The sequence below is a fragment of the Labrus bergylta genome, chromosome 24 (assembly GCF_963930695.1).
Source record: "Labrus bergylta chromosome 24, fLabBer1.1, whole genome shotgun sequence".
In the NCBI taxonomy this organism is placed as follows: Eukaryota; Metazoa; Chordata; class Actinopteri; order Labriformes; family Labridae; genus Labrus; species Labrus bergylta.
In genome coordinates, this window is record NC_089218.1 from 5,225,084 (window position 1) to 5,247,096 (window position 22,013).

General features: G+C 41.8%; 1 protein-coding gene across 2 annotated transcripts in view; it reads left to right on the forward strand.

Moving 5' to 3' along the window:
* Positions 1 to 3,018: 3,018 nt before the first annotated feature.
* The window catches only part of LOC109984128 (rho GTPase-activating protein 6-like), a 72,885-nt gene continuing 53,890 nt past the window's right edge, over positions 3,019 to 22,013 (forward strand). For both annotated transcript variants that reach the window (XM_065951748.1, XM_065951749.1), the window contains exon 1: positions 3,019 to 4,130. In XM_065951748.1, the coding sequence (XP_065807820.1) occupies positions 3,654 to 4,130 (477 nt within the window). In that variant the 5' untranslated portion in view covers positions 3,019 to 3,653. The remainder of the gene's footprint in view (positions 4,131 to 22,013) is intronic.

A 22,013-nucleotide genomic window follows, 5' to 3' on the forward strand; every position in this document is an offset into this window, starting at 1 on the left:
TCTATTCTGTTTAATGTGTATTTTTGAGCTTTCTTGTCTGTGCTGCTGTAACGCCCAAATTTCCCCTCTGGGGATCAATAAAGTATTATCCTATCCTAAACTGGCTTTCATTTCTCTTTTAAATGTCATGTTTGATTTTGATTCTTTAGTTTCTCTGTTCAGATTGTTCCATAAACCGATTTCCTTTCACAGTAAAACAGCGTTCACTCAATTTGGTTCTGAATCTCGGTTTATTAAAGATCTCTGTTCCTTTTGAATTATAACGGCTTTCCCTTTTTTTCCAAATCTGTTTTGGATGTTTTTTGGCAATGTTTTCTGATTAGCTTTAAACATAATTTGCAGAATACTGTAATCAACTAATTCATGAAATTTCAACAACTTTAACTGAATGAAGGGGTTTGATGGATCTCTATACCGACTTCTACTGATGTCTCTTTATGGCTCTTTTTTTGCAAAATGAAAATTGAACAGGTTCGATGAAAACCCACGCTGGCATTTACTTGAAAAAGATGTGCCGTAGACATTCCTTGCCACATTAATCTCATTCCTTAATTTGTATAAACAAAACTTTTAACATTATAATTGTATCTATAAATCACGAGTTTCTAAACTAATCCATAGAGAGATGGGGAGAAATCCACAGCATTTCCAATGACACTAAACGCAGCACGAAAAAACGCGATTTGAAAAAAAGTTCACATTGTCACCCACGGACACCGTACTTCATGTGTAGTTCCTAAAAACGGCCAACAGATGTCAGTAAATGAGCAGGAAATATTTCACCTTGACACTTATTTACCTCACTCAAACAATCGCAATGACACAGTTAGTCAATTAGCTTTAATGCGAGGTTGCCTGGAATAAATGATCACCGAACAGGGAGGGCATCAGTGTCTGTTTAGAAAGCCATGAAATAAAAATGATCCAAGAGCCTGCAGCAAATCTATATGACCGTTGTCAACTACTCTGGAAAGATTGCATTTATTAATATTCAACCCTGATGTGCAAAACATGTTGTTTTGGTGATCAGCTGACACTGTCCATGGAAAGTCTGTTTTTTTTTTCCTTGAGGCTAATTACAGTCAAACATATTGCACCATGTCTGAATAATCTAATATTTCTCAATTGGAACAACATGGTGGCTTTTAAAGGCATACAACATGGGTATGTTTACATGAGCAATCAGAAATATGTGAAATCTTCAAACCCTAAAGCTGTGTATCTATCCGACCAATCTGTGTGTATGAACACAGTCTTTAGGAGTCATTTAAGTTTGCATGCATCTTCAGTTATTTATCCAATTTCAGGGTTAGATCACTTACAGATTAATAATTGTATAGAGGAAAAAAATTGGCACACTACACAATAAATCAGTGTTAAAGCCTGGATTGCAGATCTAGGCCTGCAGGTTATTAGCGTGTTTGGGCACGGTACAGATGGCCAGTGAGACCGCGCCCTATAGGCTATAGATTCCTTTTGTTCCTGACCTTCTGACCTCTCCATCCATATCTGCCTAACAGGCTCGTACAATGAAATGTACACTGAACTCCCGGCACAGGGAAACGCTGTCCGTACAGCTGGAGTCCAATCCAGACTCATTCTGCCTCGAATGGTTCCAGGCAGCGCTTCTCTAACGTCGTATACCAAATATGGAGAGTGTGTATATAACGCTGAACGTGGGCGGCTCGAGTGTAGCACTGTTGCTTTTACTCCCGTTCCCTCCGACCCCGGCTGATATATTTTGACAGACATGTCAAATGATCACTGTTTTGCATTAGGACATTTTCCATGGTTACATATTAGAAACCTGAGTCCAGCAATGCTCAGGTTGTCTTTCATGTATGATAAAGAGCTTGAATGCAGCACGACAAGTCAAGGATGCTGCAAGGGTCTGGACTTCAATTTTTGGAGACATGGGAAAAAAAAAAATCACATAAATGATGAACTATTGTTCCATTTGAGTGATGCTTTCGGCTGATTTGCGCTGGCTTCTTTATGTTCATTTTTATAATGTAAACAAGGGCCCGACCGATATGAGATTTTTGGAGCCGATACAGATGTTGGGGAGAAAAGAAAATCCGACACCGATATATCGGCCGATATCTTTCTTCATTTTGTTGATCCCTCAAATGCAGTTATCAAACACTTGCGGAAAATATAAACATTATACGGACGATGGAAGTAACCGCACATGTGCGTGCATCACCGCTTGACACTGTGGAGAGTGATGATGCTTGTTGTAATCCATATAGCGCCCTCTGCTGGTAAAAGAGAACTACTAGTGTAATTCAATGAAACTCAAATTAAATGCTTTATGACTCGTGAATAAATCAGCACATCTGTGATAAAAAAGTAGCCGATACCGATAGTCACTGGATGTACTAATATCGGCCGGTATTATCGGCTGGATGATAAATCGGTCGGGCTCCAATTCAAACCACAATGTTTTCTTTCCATAAGTCCTGCCGCTTTGTTTTCACTCAGTCCGTTCTCAGTCCCCCCCCCCTTTTTTTTTTTTTGTTCACCCCTGCAGACTGTTTTTAGAAGGGTCAAATTTATCTCAGCTGTTATCAGTGTCATGTCGTGCTGCTCGGTGTGTATGTGTGTGAGCGCGTCACGCGGCGCAGCTTCATAAGCTCCTTTATCAGCCGTTCGGCACCCCCTCCCATCCAGACCCCCGCTGTCCCTGTTCATTTTTCCCATACTTTCACACACTGGGCCACACATCCTGCTCTCTCTCTCTCTCTCTCTCTCTCTCTCTCTCTCTCTCTCTCTCTCTCTCTCTCTCTCTCTCAGAGCCCCTCCAAAAGCATCTGTGTAAACAAGTGTCTGCTGGAACATAGCCACAGGTGCATAAAGAAAGGCAAATAGTGATTAATCCTGCGGCTCACTTATTGTTTGGCTAATAATAGCACTCAGCAGGCTTCGCTGATAGGCCTATTATTGTTCCCAGACAGTGAAGTGGATTAATGGGAGACACGGATTAATCAACCTATTTCCAGCACCCGGCTGAATCATGTCTGTCTGAAGTGCCCGACCTTCTGCTCCCCCGTCTAATTGTGTCTGTCTGCTTCCATAATGATAATGAACTTATTAATCATAAAAAAAACTTCTCGTGTGCCACTTTTTTTTTTGCCTGCAGAAAAAATGGTGCTGTAGAGTGAGAGAGTCAATGTGGTGCAAGATTTTTCAGGAAAATGAAGGAGAGAATTGTGGTTTTCTGAAGGAAATTTGGTGAATGAAAGTGAGAAAATGACAACAAACAGTAACCTATTCAAATGCAAACTTCACTCGGATGGTGGAAACTTAATCCAAAGTGTTTAACAAATTAAATTTTGGTTAATATGATGGTATGGTGATACTGATATCAAGTTTCCTGAACCCCCCCCCCTCCCACTCTTGCACACTCACTCTTCGCTCTCAAACTGTCTTCTCACTCCACTCTGGTTTGGGAATGCCCAACGCGCAGAGGGAAGGAAAAAGAATCCTTCTCAACTTTTGCGCAGCATCTACAGCCCAAATGAAGCACACTCCAGCTCTTTTCCAACACATATTTGGACCTTCCACTTTTTTTTTTTTTAAAGCTGAATGGGAGCTTTAAAGAGATGCGTTGCGCTGCGCTGAGCTGATGTGAAATCCAAACATCCGGAGACATGTCTGCCGCTCAAGGACTCCTCAACAGCGTCTTCTCCTGCTCCTCTCCTGCCTCCAAAGCCATAACCAAGCGGAGGCTGCGCCAAACACGGAGCTTGGACCCCGCGATCATAAGACACTGCGGCACCGGGAGCGAGGGAGCGTCGCTGTCCGCCGCCGACACAGGTGCGTCTTCGGAGCGCTTGGCTGTGAAAGCGTCTTTACGCGCCAAGATCCCGACGCTGAAAGAGCCCATATCGCCGTCTATTTCCTCCCCGTCGATCCCCCTGGATGTTTCTCCGTCCTCCAACTTCAGCTTCGACTATGATTTCGGGAAGCGCGCGAAAAGGAATACCGCCGGGGATTTACCCTTTCTGGTGCGGGGATCCGCGGCGGCGCAGTCCGGGAGCACTGGCGCGCTGTTCTCCCCGCGAAGGTGGCTCCAGAGGAAAGCGCAGCCGTGCAGCTCCCGCGCCTATGCGGTGTGGAAATCAGAGGTAAAAAAAAAAGCTTTTTAAACTTAAAGTTTCTTCTTCTGTGGATTTTTGTCCCATCATCTCACAGGTGACCGCGTCAGTGTTTGTAGTTAACGCTCAGCTCCTGGAACAATCACAAAAAGCAATCAGCAGACTTTACACTCAATTTACTTCAACTACAAGCCTCATCCAGCGCGCGGCCAGGATAAACATCTGTTTAAAATCGGATTCTGGTACACTCAAGGTTTGAATCCCTGACATAGATAGTCGCATGTGTCCATTCGGACATAACAAGCAGAGGTGCTGATGCAGCCTATAGATGGAGAATTTACAGCTTTTAGAAGTGGGAGTGTTGTTGACCCTGCGGTGACATCTGCACCTGGAATCCATTCAGTATCAAACCAGTACACTACAAGTGGGGCAGTCGTCTTGCCCAAGGGCACATGGGTAATTAACTCGGGGAAGGAGGGAGGGAACGAGGGAGGAGGCACGGCTTCACCTTTTCTAAGCTGGATTCCTCCTTTTGAGAGTCTCATCTTTTACCAAAGTACTTCTGGGAAAGCTAAAGAAGATGAAGGATTAATTTATTGCACAAAATGTGCAACGAAGTGCACAGAAAGTCCTCCTACTGTTGTCGTCTTTTGTCTTCATATAGGCTTCAAATTGAGTGTGAATTGAGGGGAGGGCAGCGTATGAAATCCTTAACAAAACATACTTGGGCGACTTATTTTTAGCGGGGGGGCTTTATAGGCTGCATAGTTGGCACGTGTCCACATGTACAGATGAACCAGCATGATGATTTTTCCTGCTTGTTTTGCAGCCTTCCTGTAACTTCTTCTTCCTTGTTCTTGGAGCCTTAAGTGTGTGTGTGTGTGTGTTTGCATGCGTGTCCGGATGCAAGGGGAACCGGACTCGGTTCTCACGACTGCGAGTGGTCGCAGGGGTCAAAACCATGAAGCCCTCAAACAGCTCTCCCAGCATTTCTGATTACAAAGAACAGCTCCACACTCTCTCTCTCTCTCTCTCTCTTTCGGTTTCTGAGTCTCACACGCTGATACGCACATCTCCACACTCTCTCCTCTCCTCCCGTCGAGATGTCGAGAAGCTCTCACTCGGCACAGTTTTCCCACCGCTGTCACACGTATGTTTTCCATGCCCCCTCCCCCCCTTCCTTTACTGCTACGGCCCACTGAGGATAACACCCGGGTTTGGAGTCATTAGTGAAACCTGGACCGTGAAGTTATTGCACCTCAGAGTGTTTGTAAAAAAAGACGACGCCAAAAAAGTGTTTCAGGTCTGCTGAGAGATTCGGTGTGAAGTAAAAATAATAATGGAGGGTGAATAGACGTCATGTAAGGAATGCACTCAATGATAGATTGATGAAGTTGTGACATACTTTTCTGAAAGCATCACAAAATAACTATTTCACAGCAGTACCTGTTCCACATCGCTAAGTCTACAAACTGACTGGCCAACAGATATCTGCATGTACCGATAGAGTGCTAACAAATGGCTCCAAGACGTGGCATCTCATCTCCAACCTATTTCAAGCTCCTCACGTTGCTATAGTCAGTCTGTAAACAATACAGAGCAGGGAAATGGAAATCCTGGCCAGCCCTAATCTCCAAACACTGGTTACACAAGAAGCCTTGAAAGTTGGCCGTTGGTCCCATTGGCGTCCAACGATAACGAAAGGGTTCAAAGATTGTTGACACCTGCAATGGACCCTTGGCGACCACCAAGTTGGTTTGGTTTTTTGAGTGTCGCTATTTGAAAAAAATGTGGCTTTCAAACTCTTCACCACTGGTTGGATTGATCTGTAGTTTCCAAGCCAATTCTAGGGTTACCCTCATGACATCATCAGGATATTTTAGATACAAAGGCCTCCAGTGCCACAAAAATACTTCACAAAGCTACTTCTACTTCAACAACGAGGGCAGGGAAGGACTCTACGCTACAGTAACAGTCAACTGAACTTTACAGAACTCTTTCTTAGCGAATCATTGGCTGATGATTTTGATTGTTGGTCCAACTTTTGCTGGAGATCCAATCAGAGATCCCATTCAACATTCTTGAATTTGTACTTTTTGGTGGTGTGTGTGTTTGGGTGTCATCGTGTGGAGGGCAACCTGTGCAGATCAAGTCTCATGCTATGCCTTTTTAAGGACGGGAGACAAGAACAGAGAGAGGGCGAGTTGAAGAGAGCAGCGGAGACAAAGTGGAGATGTAATACAGTCGTTTACACAGAACAGAAAAGGTCTGACAGTTATATTGGCCGTGATGGCTGAACAGCTGTTTCCATGGCCAGGCTGTTGATGTTGAAGCAACACTGACGTAAAAAAAAAAAGAAGAAAAAATCATCAGTCGTTCGATCTGTGTTGTTTCAACAGTTGGCGGGTCGGTGACTGGAAGTAGTTCTTGGTGTGGAGTGACGACTCTAAAGTTGGGCATCATTGTCAACACAAGGTCTTGCTCAAACAGAGAGAAGGTTTTTAACGGGGCTATTGATGCGCTGGAGTTTGTAAGTTGAGTTTGTGAAACAGTCCCTCTGCTTTCCAGAGAATAGCTTACTATTACTCACACACAGGCTTGGAGAGGAAAGAGTGGTCTGCCCATTTAATCCTGCTTGTTTATGGGGCGCCAGAATGTTGACATTGTACGGCCTATTTTTAGACTCTCATTTTTTATGAGAGAGAGTCGTAAGCCATTCCCAAATACAATCTCTACCATTACAAAACCATAACAACAATGAATAATAGAAGGTATTTATTTGGATTCAGACTATAGTCTTGGGATGTGAAACTTGAATGCATTCACACAGTCAATCAAATGTTGTATAAGCAGTTGCAGGGTCATGATGCGATATGTTCCAATACCTAAAAATACAATAGGATACAATATGTTATGATAGGATAAGCTGCGATACGATATGACTTGATACGTGGCCAACAATCATGATGATATCACGATCCTTGGACCCTTGGCTGAACTTAATCATACGTTCAGTTTGTTGGTCACCTTGGATCTAGAATCTCAAATTTAGTAGAGCCCTTCAAGAGTCCAAGAGGATGTACCTCAATGACTCGGGTGTTCTGCAGACTCTTCCTCTAGCTCAAAAATCGGGTTAAACCTCTCAAATGTTTTGGTTTTTAACAAAAAACCTGCCAAACTAATGGCGATTCCATTGGTTTTTTATCTGTACTTTTATTACAGCTTGTTAACTAAGATGATGGAGGAGGTATCCAATATGCTAGCTAAACATCAGCATGTGAGCATTTCCATTGTTAGCTCATTAGCGTGCAGGTGTTAGCATTTTGGAAAACAAACTGCTCGATTCCTTTAATTGAGGGGCTGTCTTATTGAATGGAGAAATGGATGTACCTAGAAACATCTAGAAATGTGGATCAACATGATCTGGGACAAAACAGCGAGAAAATGTTTCCTTTAAAGGCAAAATGAACAAAGTTATTCGATGTTAAAAACCCAAAACAAGTATCAATATCTTAGAAGAATCCTTCTGAGACAGTTGTTGGCTGTTTTGTGAGATTTCCTGTGTAACATTAGTGTGATTTATTTCCATATTTCTTCACACGGTATGTGAAAAATCCCATTAAAAACATTTGTGTTGAAACTTGCTCATACTGTAATACCATTTTTCAAACTGCTGGCGTAATGCGTCATTAATCAGATAGCATGCGTTCTGATTCAAACTCTGTGTTTGCTGAAACACTCCAGCTTGAGCTGCTGCACATGTTTGCAATTGCTTATGCCATGAACCGTGGAAGATGGGGTATTGACACAGGTCATGGCTCCCTGCCAGGAGCCAACAGTTAAGATTTATTTTTCTTTCTTTCTTTTTTTAACAGAAGCGGACCACATTAAAGTGTTTATAACGACAACACATGGTTTTAGTACAGAAAAGAAAAACTGTAACAAATCTGTTGATTTGAACTTTACATCTTTTCAGTGCTTTGGGAGGATTTTTGGCTGAAGATGAGAGGATGTTTAGATGCTGAAGCTGTTGGATGAAAAGCGCTGTTATTAAATTTAAAATGGCTGTTCTGAGGTTGCCATGGGGTCTGCAATGATTTCCGCCATTGTTGGATTATGAATGATCTGAAAATATGTCACAAAAGCAAACTAATGCCTGTAAAATTCATATTTATAAACTTAAAGCCTTGAATTATTGATAATTGGTCATTTCGTTGTTTTGCAAATTAGCAAAATGACAATAAAGCTTTGTATCACATCATCATTGTATCCAATAGTAACATATTTTAAAATCTTATTGTAACATATCATATCATATGTAATGTATCGTAACGTATATCGTAACGTATCGTGACACATCGTAACGCATTGTGATCGTAATGTATTGTCACACATCTTAACATATGGTAACGTATTGTACCGTAGCACATCGTTGCTTATCGTAAGGTAACTTATCGTAACATATTGTGATGCATCTTAACGCATTGTAGCGTTACCTATTGTAATCTAACTTATCGTAACGTAACTTATCGTAATGTAACTTATCGTAATGTAACTTATCGCAACGTAACTCATCATAAGGTATTATATATTACGATTGTAACGTATCGTCACACATCCTAACGCATCGTAAGGTAATTTATCGTATCATACCTTATCGTAATCTATCATAACGTATCGTAACGTATCACATCCTACCTTTCCATTTTCACTGAATATGTAGTCTAAAAGGTTTAGCATATAGGTAATCAGTTATTTGCTTCAGTGTTTCTTTAAAGTTTATTTTTCTGTCAATAACTGAGTCCATTACAAAAGCCACATAAAATGACAAATCTCCCTATTCTCTACTGTGTTCTAGTTTACTTTAGATTCACATTCCCTTTGTTAACACAAATTAAGCTTGACAGACAAAGACTGAGTTCAGGTCAAGCAACAAATCGTCTCACATAAATCAATGTAAAAGCAGTTTTACACTTTAATTTTGAAATCTGTAAGATTCCCTGTGTCAGTATCATTTCAGTATCATGAAAGAAAGTTGTTGAACTTTTGAACCAAACAGCTATCCGTTCTGCCTTTCCTCCCTGATTTCCTCCCCGAGATCCCACAAAGTGAGAAGGCTGCGTCGGAGGAACAAGACCTTGATGGTTTGACATCTTTGGAATTCTTGAACACAAGAATACACACTGAAAACTTTATTCGTGCACCGCCTCAGACGGTTCAGCCAAGGTTTGCAAGGTCTCACAAATCTCGTTTTTTGGGTTTAAACAAAAAAATAAAGGAATCCTGGTGTGGGAGTGCAGAGCTAGTCAATCAGAATGTAGATGAAGGAGTCAATTATAAAACGTCATAACGCTGGTGCAAGAGCCGTCAAAACACTGAAACTGTGAGTCAGGGCGGGCACATTTTCTTGGCTCACAGTCGTTGTTTCTGACTTGGATCTGTTCACAGTTTTCTTAAAGCCATAGCTGCAGTGAGCCAGGCTTCTTGTTGTTGATGTATTCATAGATGCTAACCAATCCAACTATTGAAAGACTTTACCAAGCAATAATACAAGAATAGAAAGAGCAAATCACAAAACATTCATGTGGACTTTTTGCATGGGTTGTTCTCTGAATGGTCTGCATTACATTTGACAAACAGCAACAACCAAAAAAACAATTAAGGAGTTGCTGTTTGGAGCCAAACATTCCTTGTAATTGAAAGGGTGACCTCTGTAGTGTGTTCCAATACAGCTGCCCTCCAGGGAGAGGCTCTGGATTTACGAATGTGAGTCTGCACAGGCTGTAGTTTGATTATAGTCCTCATTAAGTTTAATAGGCCTGGTTGTGAATATGAACAACCCACCGACAGACCAGTATGATGTCTGTTTTCGAGGGGGTTGACTGGAACACAGAGGGCGCAATTTTTCTGAGGCTTGGAGGTTGACTCATTCTCTTATGACCTATGAGTAAGCACTATCTTCCTCAGTTTTTTTTAACTATGTCACCCTTTTCAAATGTAAACAGGAAAGAGGGCGAGCGGTGGATACAATGAATCAAGGTTCTTAATGTCTACAGGTTAATAAACATAAACTCTATTTTGTCAAGGAGTAGAGAGTGCTTGGTATGAACACACTAAACAAACGGGACAGCAGAGGATACCACTGGTGGCCTCTGTCTTTCTACACTGTTCAGTTGGGTTCACACTTGATAAATGGATCAACACTACTTGTCTGTCCCTTACACAGGAGGGGAAAATGGCGCCGTCCAATGGCAGCATTCTATGAACATCCCTCCCTCTTTTCTTAGTAGTTTTAGCTTGAGTGGTTCTTCACAAAAATGTGTTAATTCCTTTTGGTTTCAAGGGATATGAGGGTGTTGAGGCATGCATTATATTGCATCGACTGTACACAACCCTTCGTAATGTAAGGGACTGACAAATTATACCAAGTCGTATGCATTGTGTCGGTTTTGTATTCACAAAGCCTAGATATTTTGGTGTCAAAATTCTACATGTTGTATCTTTAAAAGATAGCAAATGTTATCTTGGCTTTTTTCACGTCGCCCATTTGCACCCACAGCAATCTTACCTTGTTCCTTTAAGAAATAGGGCGAGCTATCATAGCATCAACAAAGTAAGAAATGCAGTTTAGAGGCTAATAGGATATGACATCAACATTTGTTTCCAATGAGATGGCCGTACCTGAGAGACCCAAACATACTGTACAATGTGTGAGAAAGAATATTTTAAGCCTCTTCTCATGCCGCACGGAGAAACACAATACCTCCTGTCACGGGGGGAGGGGGGGGGGGAGGGGGGGGGAGGGGGGGGTCAATTTTTTGACAAGAGCGCCTAATGCTGTGTTGAAAAGAACCATATGAAACAGCGGGGCTTGTTTGGCAGTGTTTTCGGTCGAGCAATCTCACATCTCCTTTGGGATGTTTTCTCAACAATGACGGCAAAAAAAAAAAAAAAAAAAAGAGAGAGAGAGCAGTTTGAAATAGAGACGGCTGAAAAGCAAACATTCATTTCCGTGGCTAGAATCTCTCTCTGCGTCCCTCTTGCCTGTTGCAGATTAAAGCTCTCCTCCAGTGAGAACGCATACCGTGTTGAGTTACTTTTAGTGTGTGTGGGAGGGTGGATGATCTAATTGTGCACTGTTAGGTCTTTGAGGCAAAAATGTTCATCCCATGGGGTATTTGTGTGTGTGTGTGTGCATTTACAGTGGCCCCTGTTTCCACTAATGTTCCCTCTAATGCGGTTTGTCATGGACCAGAGGGGAAGCATGGATTGGATCCTCTCACATGTGCCGCAGTGTGTTAGAACCACAACTCCCAATTAAGTGTTTGTCTAAATCAGCGTAAACTTCTGTGATTTGGTCCACACACTGAGTGAGCACGTTTCACAACATCTCAAACACAAGCGTCTTGGACGTGTTGGAACGCAGCAGGATATTATCAGGAGAATTTACCTCCAGTGAGTGGGTGGGGAGGGCCCGGTTCCACAAGGTAGCAAAAGCATGCATTGCACCGTCGTTTGAAATTTCTCCAGCCTCAATTGAAATTAAAAGTTAAAAACACTTCAAAATTAAAATACATGAAACAGTTCTAAAACACGGACAGTTACAATGCAATTACAACTAATCTTTCAAATAATCTCCATGAACACTCGTTGCTTCATTAGCAACCAAGCTAATGAGTTTGCTAACCGACCCCTAGCGAGCTAGCTTGAATCCTTTTTCCTGAGTTATGTTCTTTGAACAAACTGCAAACAAAAGACTTTAAAACCAGGAAGAAGCTAAGAGAGCTATGTCAACTTGTTGGTACATTGTTTTCAGCATTATAGCATATTTCTGTTAGCTTGACAGCTACAGTTGTTCACCAATTATCCCAGCACGTAGGCAATACCAATCCTCAATTAAAACGCCAATTTTGAAGGAACTGTTGATGAATTTATAGTGCTCAACAAGTCCATTTTGGGCACTGAAAACTGTGGTTAAATGCTAAGACCAAATGTGTTAGCCAAACAGAACATGTATTTTCAGTAAAAATTGTTAAAGTTGATGGACAGATGTTTCAGGAACGAAGGGAATGCTGAAATACCAAAGATGAAGGCTGGCTTCGTCCCTGTTTTCCGTTTACATGGACATAATGTTCCCAGACCTTAGCAATTTGCCAAGCACAATGTTACAACACAAGGATAATGAGAAGGTTCAAATGAACCAGCGTCACACTTTATAGACTGCAAAGTACACGCCGTGAAGCCATGAATAACCTCTGACCCATCGTCTTCCTGCACTTTGAATATGGGCAATTGAGTAGCCTTTTTCACTTTCAATTTTAAATTTTCTCCAGATCTTTAGATACCAATCAGAAGAGTTTTTACATCCTCTTTGTTTCGATGAGTGTGTGTTTGTGCGCCACAATCATAAGGAATGTTAGGACAGGAGGACACTACATGTTCATATCCTGTCCTGTTGCTGAAAAATGAGCCCAAAGGAATAAAAATTCAATTTTCTTTATTTGATTTTATCTGAGGTCCAGTTTTGATCCGAACGCTGGTTTGTGATTTGGGTACGTCCGAGTTCAAGAAAGGACATCCTGCTTACTTTGGTGACTTTATGTGACTGCCTATTTAGTGTGTGATGGTATCAACACTATCGTTGAAGAGCTCTCTGAATTAAAGTGTTTCATGCTGCATTTAGGAAAGATTAACTGAATGTTCCTGCTCACACATTGCAGGATTTGGGCAGCTAAGCTTCCAGTCTTACTACCTGTGAGTGTTTTGTGTGAACGTGTGTGGCATTTAACCCTGCGGTATTATCCAGTGTCTGTTGATCAAATATACCAAATACTTGGAGGCAGAACTTCAAATAAGCGGTGGATTTGGAGAAATCGTTCAATTCGACTTCCTTTCTGTGTGTGTGTGTTTGTGTGAGAGGCTCTTTCAGTATGGAGATTTAAGGGAATTATTTATTTGGAATTCCAGGTCAGAGTTTCACGGCGAGGCCCCCGAGGCAGCTACTGACCAAGTGACCCCTCTCTCCGCCCCCCTTGACTTCCTCTTTCTTCTTCTCTCCCCTTCCATTCACCAACCCTTTCTCAACCTGGTTGTCAGAAGCTTACTCCTCCGGTCCATTCCTCACTTTTATTGACTCACTTTAACAGACATCCTGCCTTTATTTTGCCTTTCATTTATCCTTCCAAACCTTCTTCTTTCTAATCCCCAGCTTGATCTTCAACGCAGCAATTAAACCAAAACATTAGATCATGCCGGTTTGAAAGCAAAGCATCCATTTTTTCCACCAACATGGAGCCAATTATCAGTGTCATCTTTCAAACCCCAACAACAACCGGTTCAACATGTCCATACCAATCAATCAATTCAATAAAATATGTGAACATCATTTGGACTAATTCTTTGTTTGAACGTTGCATGGGGAAACTCTCCTGCTTGTATGTAGAGATCGGCCAACACAAGACATTTAGCACATGCGCCTTATACAACAATACTACAACAACAATGGCCGACTCCCAAGTTCTGTTTGTGAAAATGGCGCCTGGCATGATTTATTTTTACCCCCTTAAAATGTATCCACTCTGTAGTTTAAGGTCGTTTTTGAGTAGCGTGTAGTTTCATGACAAATTCACACTGCCAACTAGTGGCCTGGAATGCTTACTACAGGGTTTGTAGTGGTTTTTTCAGTTGATATCAAAACATTGACGTCTGAACTCAGAACTACTTGGAGAATGAAAAGCGATTCTGTTTCCAGTGGATCGTTTTTATGTAAACATTGCATCAAAATCAACGGATGATGTTGCAGTAATTACGTCCATTTCTCATACAGGTCATTCTGGTGTACGGATTAGAAGTGAAGTCAATTTAAGGACATTGACAGTTGCAGATTTTTTCACCATAATCTGAGCATCTGTTCAGAATAACTCAGAGAAATGATTCTAATTCTCTCTTTTTTTTCCTGCCTGCCACGCTGGCCTCTATGAAAGCGTATCCTTGACATTGGAGTATACATGTAAGCATGACCCCCCCCCCCGGCCTTGACAGGCAAAGTGATTTAAACTGTGGGACCCCCTCACCATCGCCCCCTTCCCCCCCGAAAAACATCTGTCAGACAGTAAGGAATCAAAACAAAAAAGAGACAGCAGAAGTTTCAGACACAGCCGGAGCTCTGCGGCTATAAATAGAAAAACAGCTCAGAGGAGGAACACTCGGGCTCCAGAGGCCAGGCCAGGCCAGGCGAGGAGAGGCGAAGGGGGGTGGGGGGAGTCAGGGCGAGTGGTATCGGTTGCAGGTGTGAGTTGAGGATTGTGCAGCTTATGCTTAAAGCTCCACTTTAATTGTGATGTGTGAACTTCATAGTCCGACGGGAGGGAAACCACTTCTAAGTCTGACGCATTGGCTCATCAGAAAGGCATGATCCTGAGAATGAGAGTTATAATCCTCTACCGCCATCTGGTGGAGAGTTTGAAGAACTACACTGACACTGACCTTACATTATACATTTTTGCCTTAATTTAAAGAAAGTATCAAACTAAAGTCAATGCATAATTATAGTGCAAGATGGGACTTAATATCTACATTTTTTCATTCAAATACAACCCAGTTTAATCGAATAAGAAGATTCAAAACCATAAACCACACTCGTATTACATTTACAGAATTCCATAAAATGTGCATATGTGTGTCTGATATAGGGATAAAGGGTGCAAAAGTGGAGAGAGAGGTGAGCATGCAAGTATTTTCAGCCCTGCCACACAGCCTCATATCAATACTCAGAATGTGTGTGTATACAAACCCTGATTCTGATTACCCATCAATCCTCAGTCAAAAAGTTCCTCCATCATAGCTGTCATGCAGGCTTGAAATTATTGAGCCGGGACCATTGAGGAAAGTGACCATTAGCTGCCCCCTCCCCTCTGAAACTCACTTGTTCTCATGCTCAACCTGTTTATAAAAGTGTGGATTTGGAAGGGAAAAAAACTAGACTAACCAGCCAATTTCAGGAGCTTCAGAAAAAGCTTTCAAAAGTATCTGTAGTGACTCACTTTGGCCACCAGAGGGTGCCAATGAGCTTCTCGTGAATATTTTTTTTTTACGACTTGGCCGGACTTTGGGAACATTCTGCAGTATTTGCAGAGGCACAGATGATGAATCACAGAATAAATGTGGGTGGGTGGGCTGCATGGCGGCCGGTCACAGCTGCGCACATCTGTCTCCTCTGTGTCATGACTATCTTACCAAAACATTCGAACGGCCGATAGCAGCTGCAGGCAGGGCAATATTTCACAGCACTGAGGCCAAATGAAGCGCTATAAAAAGGAGTGGACAAGGAAAGCTGGACTTTTTAGCACGACTTTAAAAAAATATGTTTTACACGTTGAATGCAAACATTTACCTTAGAGGCATTTAAACAATCAAGCCGCGCTGACTTTCCAATAAATCGGCCGGTTTTCTTCAACCATTTAAAGCAATAAAAGCGTCTGGTAAACGTGCGATTGTTATTATTACAAGTATTCTCATATGAGAGCTCCAGTGGAGTGGACATGTTTGTACTGTCACCAACACCCACATATCACTCCACACACACGCTCATACACATACACACACACACAGAAACATAACAATGTGTGTTTGTGCTGCTTTAGCGAGGGAACAGCGTCACTTCCAAGCAGAGATCATATTCTCTCCTGCAGAGTACCTTCCCAGAACATTCATGTGTGTGTGTGTGTGTGTGTGTGTGTGTGTGTGTGTGTGTGTGTGTGTGTGTGTGTGTGTGTGTGTGTGTGTGTGTGTGTGCGTGAGGGACTGACAGAGGTTGTGTGCATAAGTTATTAGTTTCTGAGATCCAGTAGTCCCTGCAAGATAGTAAAAAAAAAACCTCCAGCATTGTTGGCCTACATTTTGGACTTAAGAGCGGGGACACAGTGTTTTATTTTTTAAACGTTGAAAAGCAGAATTTGTGTTCAGGCTTTGGCTGTTAATACAAAAAGGACACATTTTGGAGGCTACACGCTGTTTGTATCCTATTTTTTTATTGAATGCTACTTAAAAAGGTATGCTTCATTAACACAAAAGCAAATGAGCCTGCTGCCAGCTCAGAGAGGGTTATAACTACTCAAACTGGGGGAGGGGGAACTGCATGGTAACCCGCGATATGATATGATGCCATACAGCAGGACAAAACCCGACGCAACCCGACACAAAATTACACATGATGCAACGTGACATGTCACAACACCAACACAATGCAAAATGACAAAACACGATGCAACATGACGGAAAACAACGCGACGCAACACGACGCAAAACAACGCAAAACGTGATGATGATGCAAAACGACAAAACACGACGTAACATGACGTAACATGACGCATTACAGTGCAAAACAGCGCAACATGATACAAAACGATGCAACACAACATGGCGCAAAACAACGCAACACAACATGATGCAAAACAGCGCAACATGATGCAAAATGATGCAACACAACATGGCGCAAAACAACACAACGCAACATGATGCAAATTAGAGCAACATGAGGCAAAACGATGCAACACAACGCAAAGCGAAAAAAACGCAAACAGACAAAACGCAACGCAACGCAATACGAAAAAAACGCAAAATGAAAAAAACGCAATATGACTAAACGGAACACAACGCAACACAACGCAAAATGAAAAAACTGGACGCAACATGACACAAAACAGCGCAAAGCAACACGGTGCAAAACACGGTGCAAAACACGGCGCAAAACGACGAAACGCAACACGACACAAAGCGATTTGCAATGCAATCAATGTGATGCTTTACATTAATGTACATGATGTAACATGATACAATAAGATACGATACGTTACATTGTGATACGCAGCCCACAATAACATGTCATCATTAATAAATCACATTATGAATCATCACAGTAATGTTTTTGATACGAGCAGCGACAGCCGACACGGCTGAAGAAAGCTCAAAGAAAAGGTTTCATTTATGTAAAAAGGGAAAAACAAGGCTGTTTTTCTTCAAGGCCAGAGCAATGAGTGCGCTTAATGAGATTAACTACGAGGTGTGTCAGTCTGACTTCCCGCTGAGAGCTGCAATTTACCTTAATTTGACCTAATTGGAGGAGGTTTGGTGTTGCGGAGCTGCCAGGATGAAAGCAAAGCGTGGGAAGTAGAATCTTTTGTCTGAAACAAGATAAGAAATGAAGAGGTATCAAAAAGAGAAAGAAGAGAAATGCTGAAAGAGAGAGAGAGAGAGAGAGAGAGAGAGAGAGAGTGAAGTAGCAGTAACTGGAGTTTGGGTAAAAACGCTCCCAAACACACACACACCTGGGTTGGATTAGCGCCGGCTAGCAGGGAGGCTGTGTGTTAATGGAGATTTAATAGGCTCTGAAATGACTTACCGCAGTCATATGGTGCAGTGTGTGTGTGTGTGTGTGTGTGTGTGTGTGTGTGTGTGTGTGTGTGTATTTGGATGTTTACCTGCATGTCTTCATGCCGTTTTGGTTTTATGAAGTTATTAAATCTTTCCATTTTGCACAAAGAGGAGACAGTTGGCTCGAGAAAGACCAGCAAGCCGGGCGATCATAACATGACTAAACACATGTTTGGATTTGCTTCATTGGGTGTGTTTACAGGGTTTAGATGGGATTCCACTTGGGATTAAAGGACGCTGGTGAACATGAGTGTACATTGCGGGTTTCTGGACGCTGACTTGAAATTTAAAGAGACCAGGACAATCAGAGATGTTTGAAAATTCTTTCTTTCAACCTCAAAAGATCAAAAAACGTGGCATGAATTGGGTTTTGATTTGAACATTTCTTTGGTTGTCTTGTCCTGCAGTTTCTTATAACTTTAGGGTTCTGTAGCATGTTTCATCTTTCTTGTCCAATCAAGGAGCTCGTTGCTACTTGCAAGTTGGTCTGTATCAGAAACAATCAGATTGTGTTTTTTTCTTCGCAAATAAATGTGACTAATACTGGCACAGAGAATTGTGATCTTTGTTTGTTTTCAGATGTAAGAAGTCATATTTAACATCTTCATGTGGGGATGTCTCAAAAGCCATATTTACTGTGTTGCATTTAAACGAGCCGACAATAAGGACCTTATCGCTAAATACAAGTGCACCAAAATCTCTTCCTGTGTCTCTTTGTTTTTCATATTCCTCCCAAGGATTTCTGAATTCAACTCTGCAGACTCTGACTGCGAGGGGTTCTGTCTGTTGCCGCGGCAACAACTCGGTGATGTAAACACCACACTGACCCTGGCTGTAGGTGTGAGAACAAAGAGAAGCGTCCCTCTCAAATGTAAGCATTGAAAAAAGAAAGATAGTTTAGACGTTTTCGAAGGCAGTGACGCAGTTTGTGAAAGTTCTCGGTGGAAAAATGTGACACGAGGAACGTCGACGGGAATTATAAATAATATGGAAAAAATGTTTGGAGGCGCAAAACGTCATTTACCTTAAGCATCGGCCTTACCTTTGCCTAACCAGATGTTAAGGCTAAGTGTTATGAATTGGTTTGACTGAGGTGGGCACATTTCTGTGGAAATGTCACTTCAAGGCTGAGTCATTCAGACAGAGTGGAAGAAATCAAAGACTTTAAACAGTAATTGTGGCTAGAGCACGACCGATATGATTTTTGGGGCCGATACTGATATCGATATTAGATACTGATACCTTTCTTGGATTTATCTTTGATCTGTAGCGATAGATAAATATAGTTACACATATACATATTTATTATGTTGATCCCTCAGATGCAGTTATCAAACACTTGTGGAAAATATATAGAATGAAGACAAGATGGTCGCTCAACTGGAAATTAACTGTGCATCACAGCTTGACAATTTGGAGAGTGATGATGCTTGTTGTAATCCATACAGCGCCCTCTGCTGGTGAAATAGAACTGCTAATTGATCACAATAAAACTCAAATGAAATGCTATTTGACTGATGAATATATCTAGTAACATCGGCGCATATCTGCGATACAATTAGCCAATACCGATAGTCACTTGATATGCTAATATCGGCCAAAATTATCGGCTGGCCGATTAATCGGTCGGACTCTTGTGAGTGAACAAGTGTTTTTTTTAGCCTTAGAAGCTAATGTAAGAACAAATGCTGCAAAAGTGAAAATTAGCTTACAAACCTGCAGAGGTGGGCACAGTTTATCCGATCCTAGTCATGTGTTAATAATTCACTTTTGAACTATTGGAACCAAGCCTGGTTTCAAAACGACCAAAAAGTAGAGCACATGGGGTTACACTTCGGCTGGACAGGTAAGAACAGGAAACCACTTACTTTGTGGCTAGAATGACCTAACCTACATCAGATAACTGGAATGAACCCAGCTTGTGTGTGTGTGTGTGTGTGTGGGGGGGGGGGGGCACCGATGTGAGGTGGTGGGAGTGTGGGGTGGAGCCATCAGGGGAGTCAAGCTTGGATTCCAGCTGCATTCCAGAGTTGTAAAAAAGAGAAGGGATGGATCTGTCAACCCCCCCACCCCGCCAAACCTCCTGTCCGTATTCTACTCATTGTATGCCTCTACTCAAACACACACACACATATACACACTAAAAGGGAGTCTGTCTGGTGGATCTCATGTTTAAGCACATGACAATTCTGTCTTAGTAGTTAAGAACTTCCTCAAAACACAAAACCTTTGTGTTGCCAGGAAAATGTTGAAGTCTCATTTCAGACTGTTTCATTTTTTATTTTTTTACAAATGGTTAATGGATTAACAAACCTTTTAAACGACCACAGGGGCAATTTTCAACACATTTTTCTTGTGCTAAAACGTGAAAGCACCTCATGGCAGACATTGGTATAAGTTTTTACATGCTCATAATTGCTACAGATAGTAGCAGAGAGAACGCCCATGATTCCCCGCCAGCCTCGACATCGTCTTTTGCTATTGTAGTATTGATTGAGAGCCCCCTTGGTGGTGGAATCTACGTATTGCACCTTTAAAGGAAACAACATTTTTTAGACAATGTTTCAAAAATCAGATAAAGATAGATAACTTCAGAGGACTTCTTCTTCTTTGTAATCTACAGTTTAGCAGAGCGCCATAGCTTCATAGCCACACGTGCGGCACACTCAGATGAAACGACAGTATTTGTCTTTTTCCCAGATTATCCTCGGAGGGATGAAAGCGCTGCTGTCGCTTGTGAACAGAGCATTCCTAGAAGTCTGCTGTGTTTATTCTGCAGACTAAATATTTACACCCTGAGCTGAGGAGAAGTGAGGCCGCTCAGTTTTCACTTTGATATTTAAGGTTTGGTAATGTTTCAGGCCAGGTGATCACACGCAGACACATCCATGGAGTGTGTATACAGCTACGCAAACACGCCCGACATGGTTTACCTGCACTTGTGTGATCGCAAGAACACATACAGGCATGTAACAGAAGGTATGCAGAAACAATAAAACATGACAACTGGGAGAAATGTTGGGAATCCAAATACGGATAAGGGGGTAAGAATGTTGCTTGTACTCAGTTTTTCAAGGCTCATTGTAAAAACAATTAGTCATAAGTCATTGCCAGTTCAACTAGGAGTTAGCATTAGTGCTGTGATAACCACAGACTGTATATAAAAATGGGCGTTTGTCTCTTGCTTTCTGAAGAGGGATTTTGAAGCCAATCATTGGAGGTCGCCATATTGGGAAGGCTGTCACAAACCAGCTTGCAGTAAGCCTTGGAACAAAGAGCCAGAGCTGAGGTGGGCTTTAAGCCTCCTGACAAATGGGGATACAAGCTCAAGTACATTTACGGTATAGTACCGTATCCTATCATCAGTTACCCTGCAAATCCCAGCCCACTTTCTATTCTGCAAATTATCACCAGAAGAAATAAGAGAATGCCAAGAAAGAGAAAGAAAGGGGCAGGGGCTGAGGAAAGTATGTAGCTCCCATTCAAAAGCTCATATTGCAGATTTTTTTTTAAAGATGTTATCTTCTTTCAAACTTGCTCAATTTGAATACAGTCATTTTCTGCACCTCAAAGCGGTGAAACGGCCGCCTCATTGAGTTTCTCATCGTAGACGACAAGCAGGTTTGATAAGACAATAAGGAATAAATAATCAGTGGAGGCTGTGCTGTCTGTACTCAGCAATCTGCTTCCATTTCATTTGCATGTCCTTGTCCGCGTTGTGTGATTTTGATTTAAACTTGATTTGCATAAAAAAAAACAAAAAAAACCCTGATTAGACAAAGCGTTGGCAACACTTAGCAAAATCATTTGCATGCAAGCAGGTAATTGGACGGTCTCTCACTCATTGTACACTGATCAGCCCCTGTCTAAGATTTATGATGATTTTTTAAAAATGTGATCATGGTTGGGGAATTGGTTTTTTTAGAAATTCACAAAGCAAAATCTAACAGGAATTCACAGAACTGCAGGTTTAAGCTGTGTTGTCAAAGCCAATCAGCATTTAGATTTCCTGACTACCTCAAACGCATCAGAAATAATCAATCTGACCGACAACAACAGCAACAACAACAAGCATTTTAAAAGTCGTTACCTTCTCCTCTTGTGGAAAAACCTTACAAAGCTTGCATGTTTATCTTTATTGAAAATCAATGTCTGCTGTCATTGCAAACATTTTGAGCCTCTGCAGTGGTCTAAAGTTTATCAGCCATCAGGGGGCCCCCAACAGGCCTGGGGCCCCCCAACTGACCCCTGGTCTTTCCTGCATTCATACACTCATTGGAAAAAAAGTTACTGCAAAAATACATTGATCGAAAAAAGTTCCTACATACATACACTTATCAAAAAAAGTTGCTGCATACACAGTCTTGGCCAGTTGGCTGTTTGGCACAATTGTAAATGAAACCTTGGGACGTTTCATTCTGTACTTGGGATATTTCAAACCATCTTAAAAAGTTGATTTCTCAAACTCAGTCTTTGGGAGGA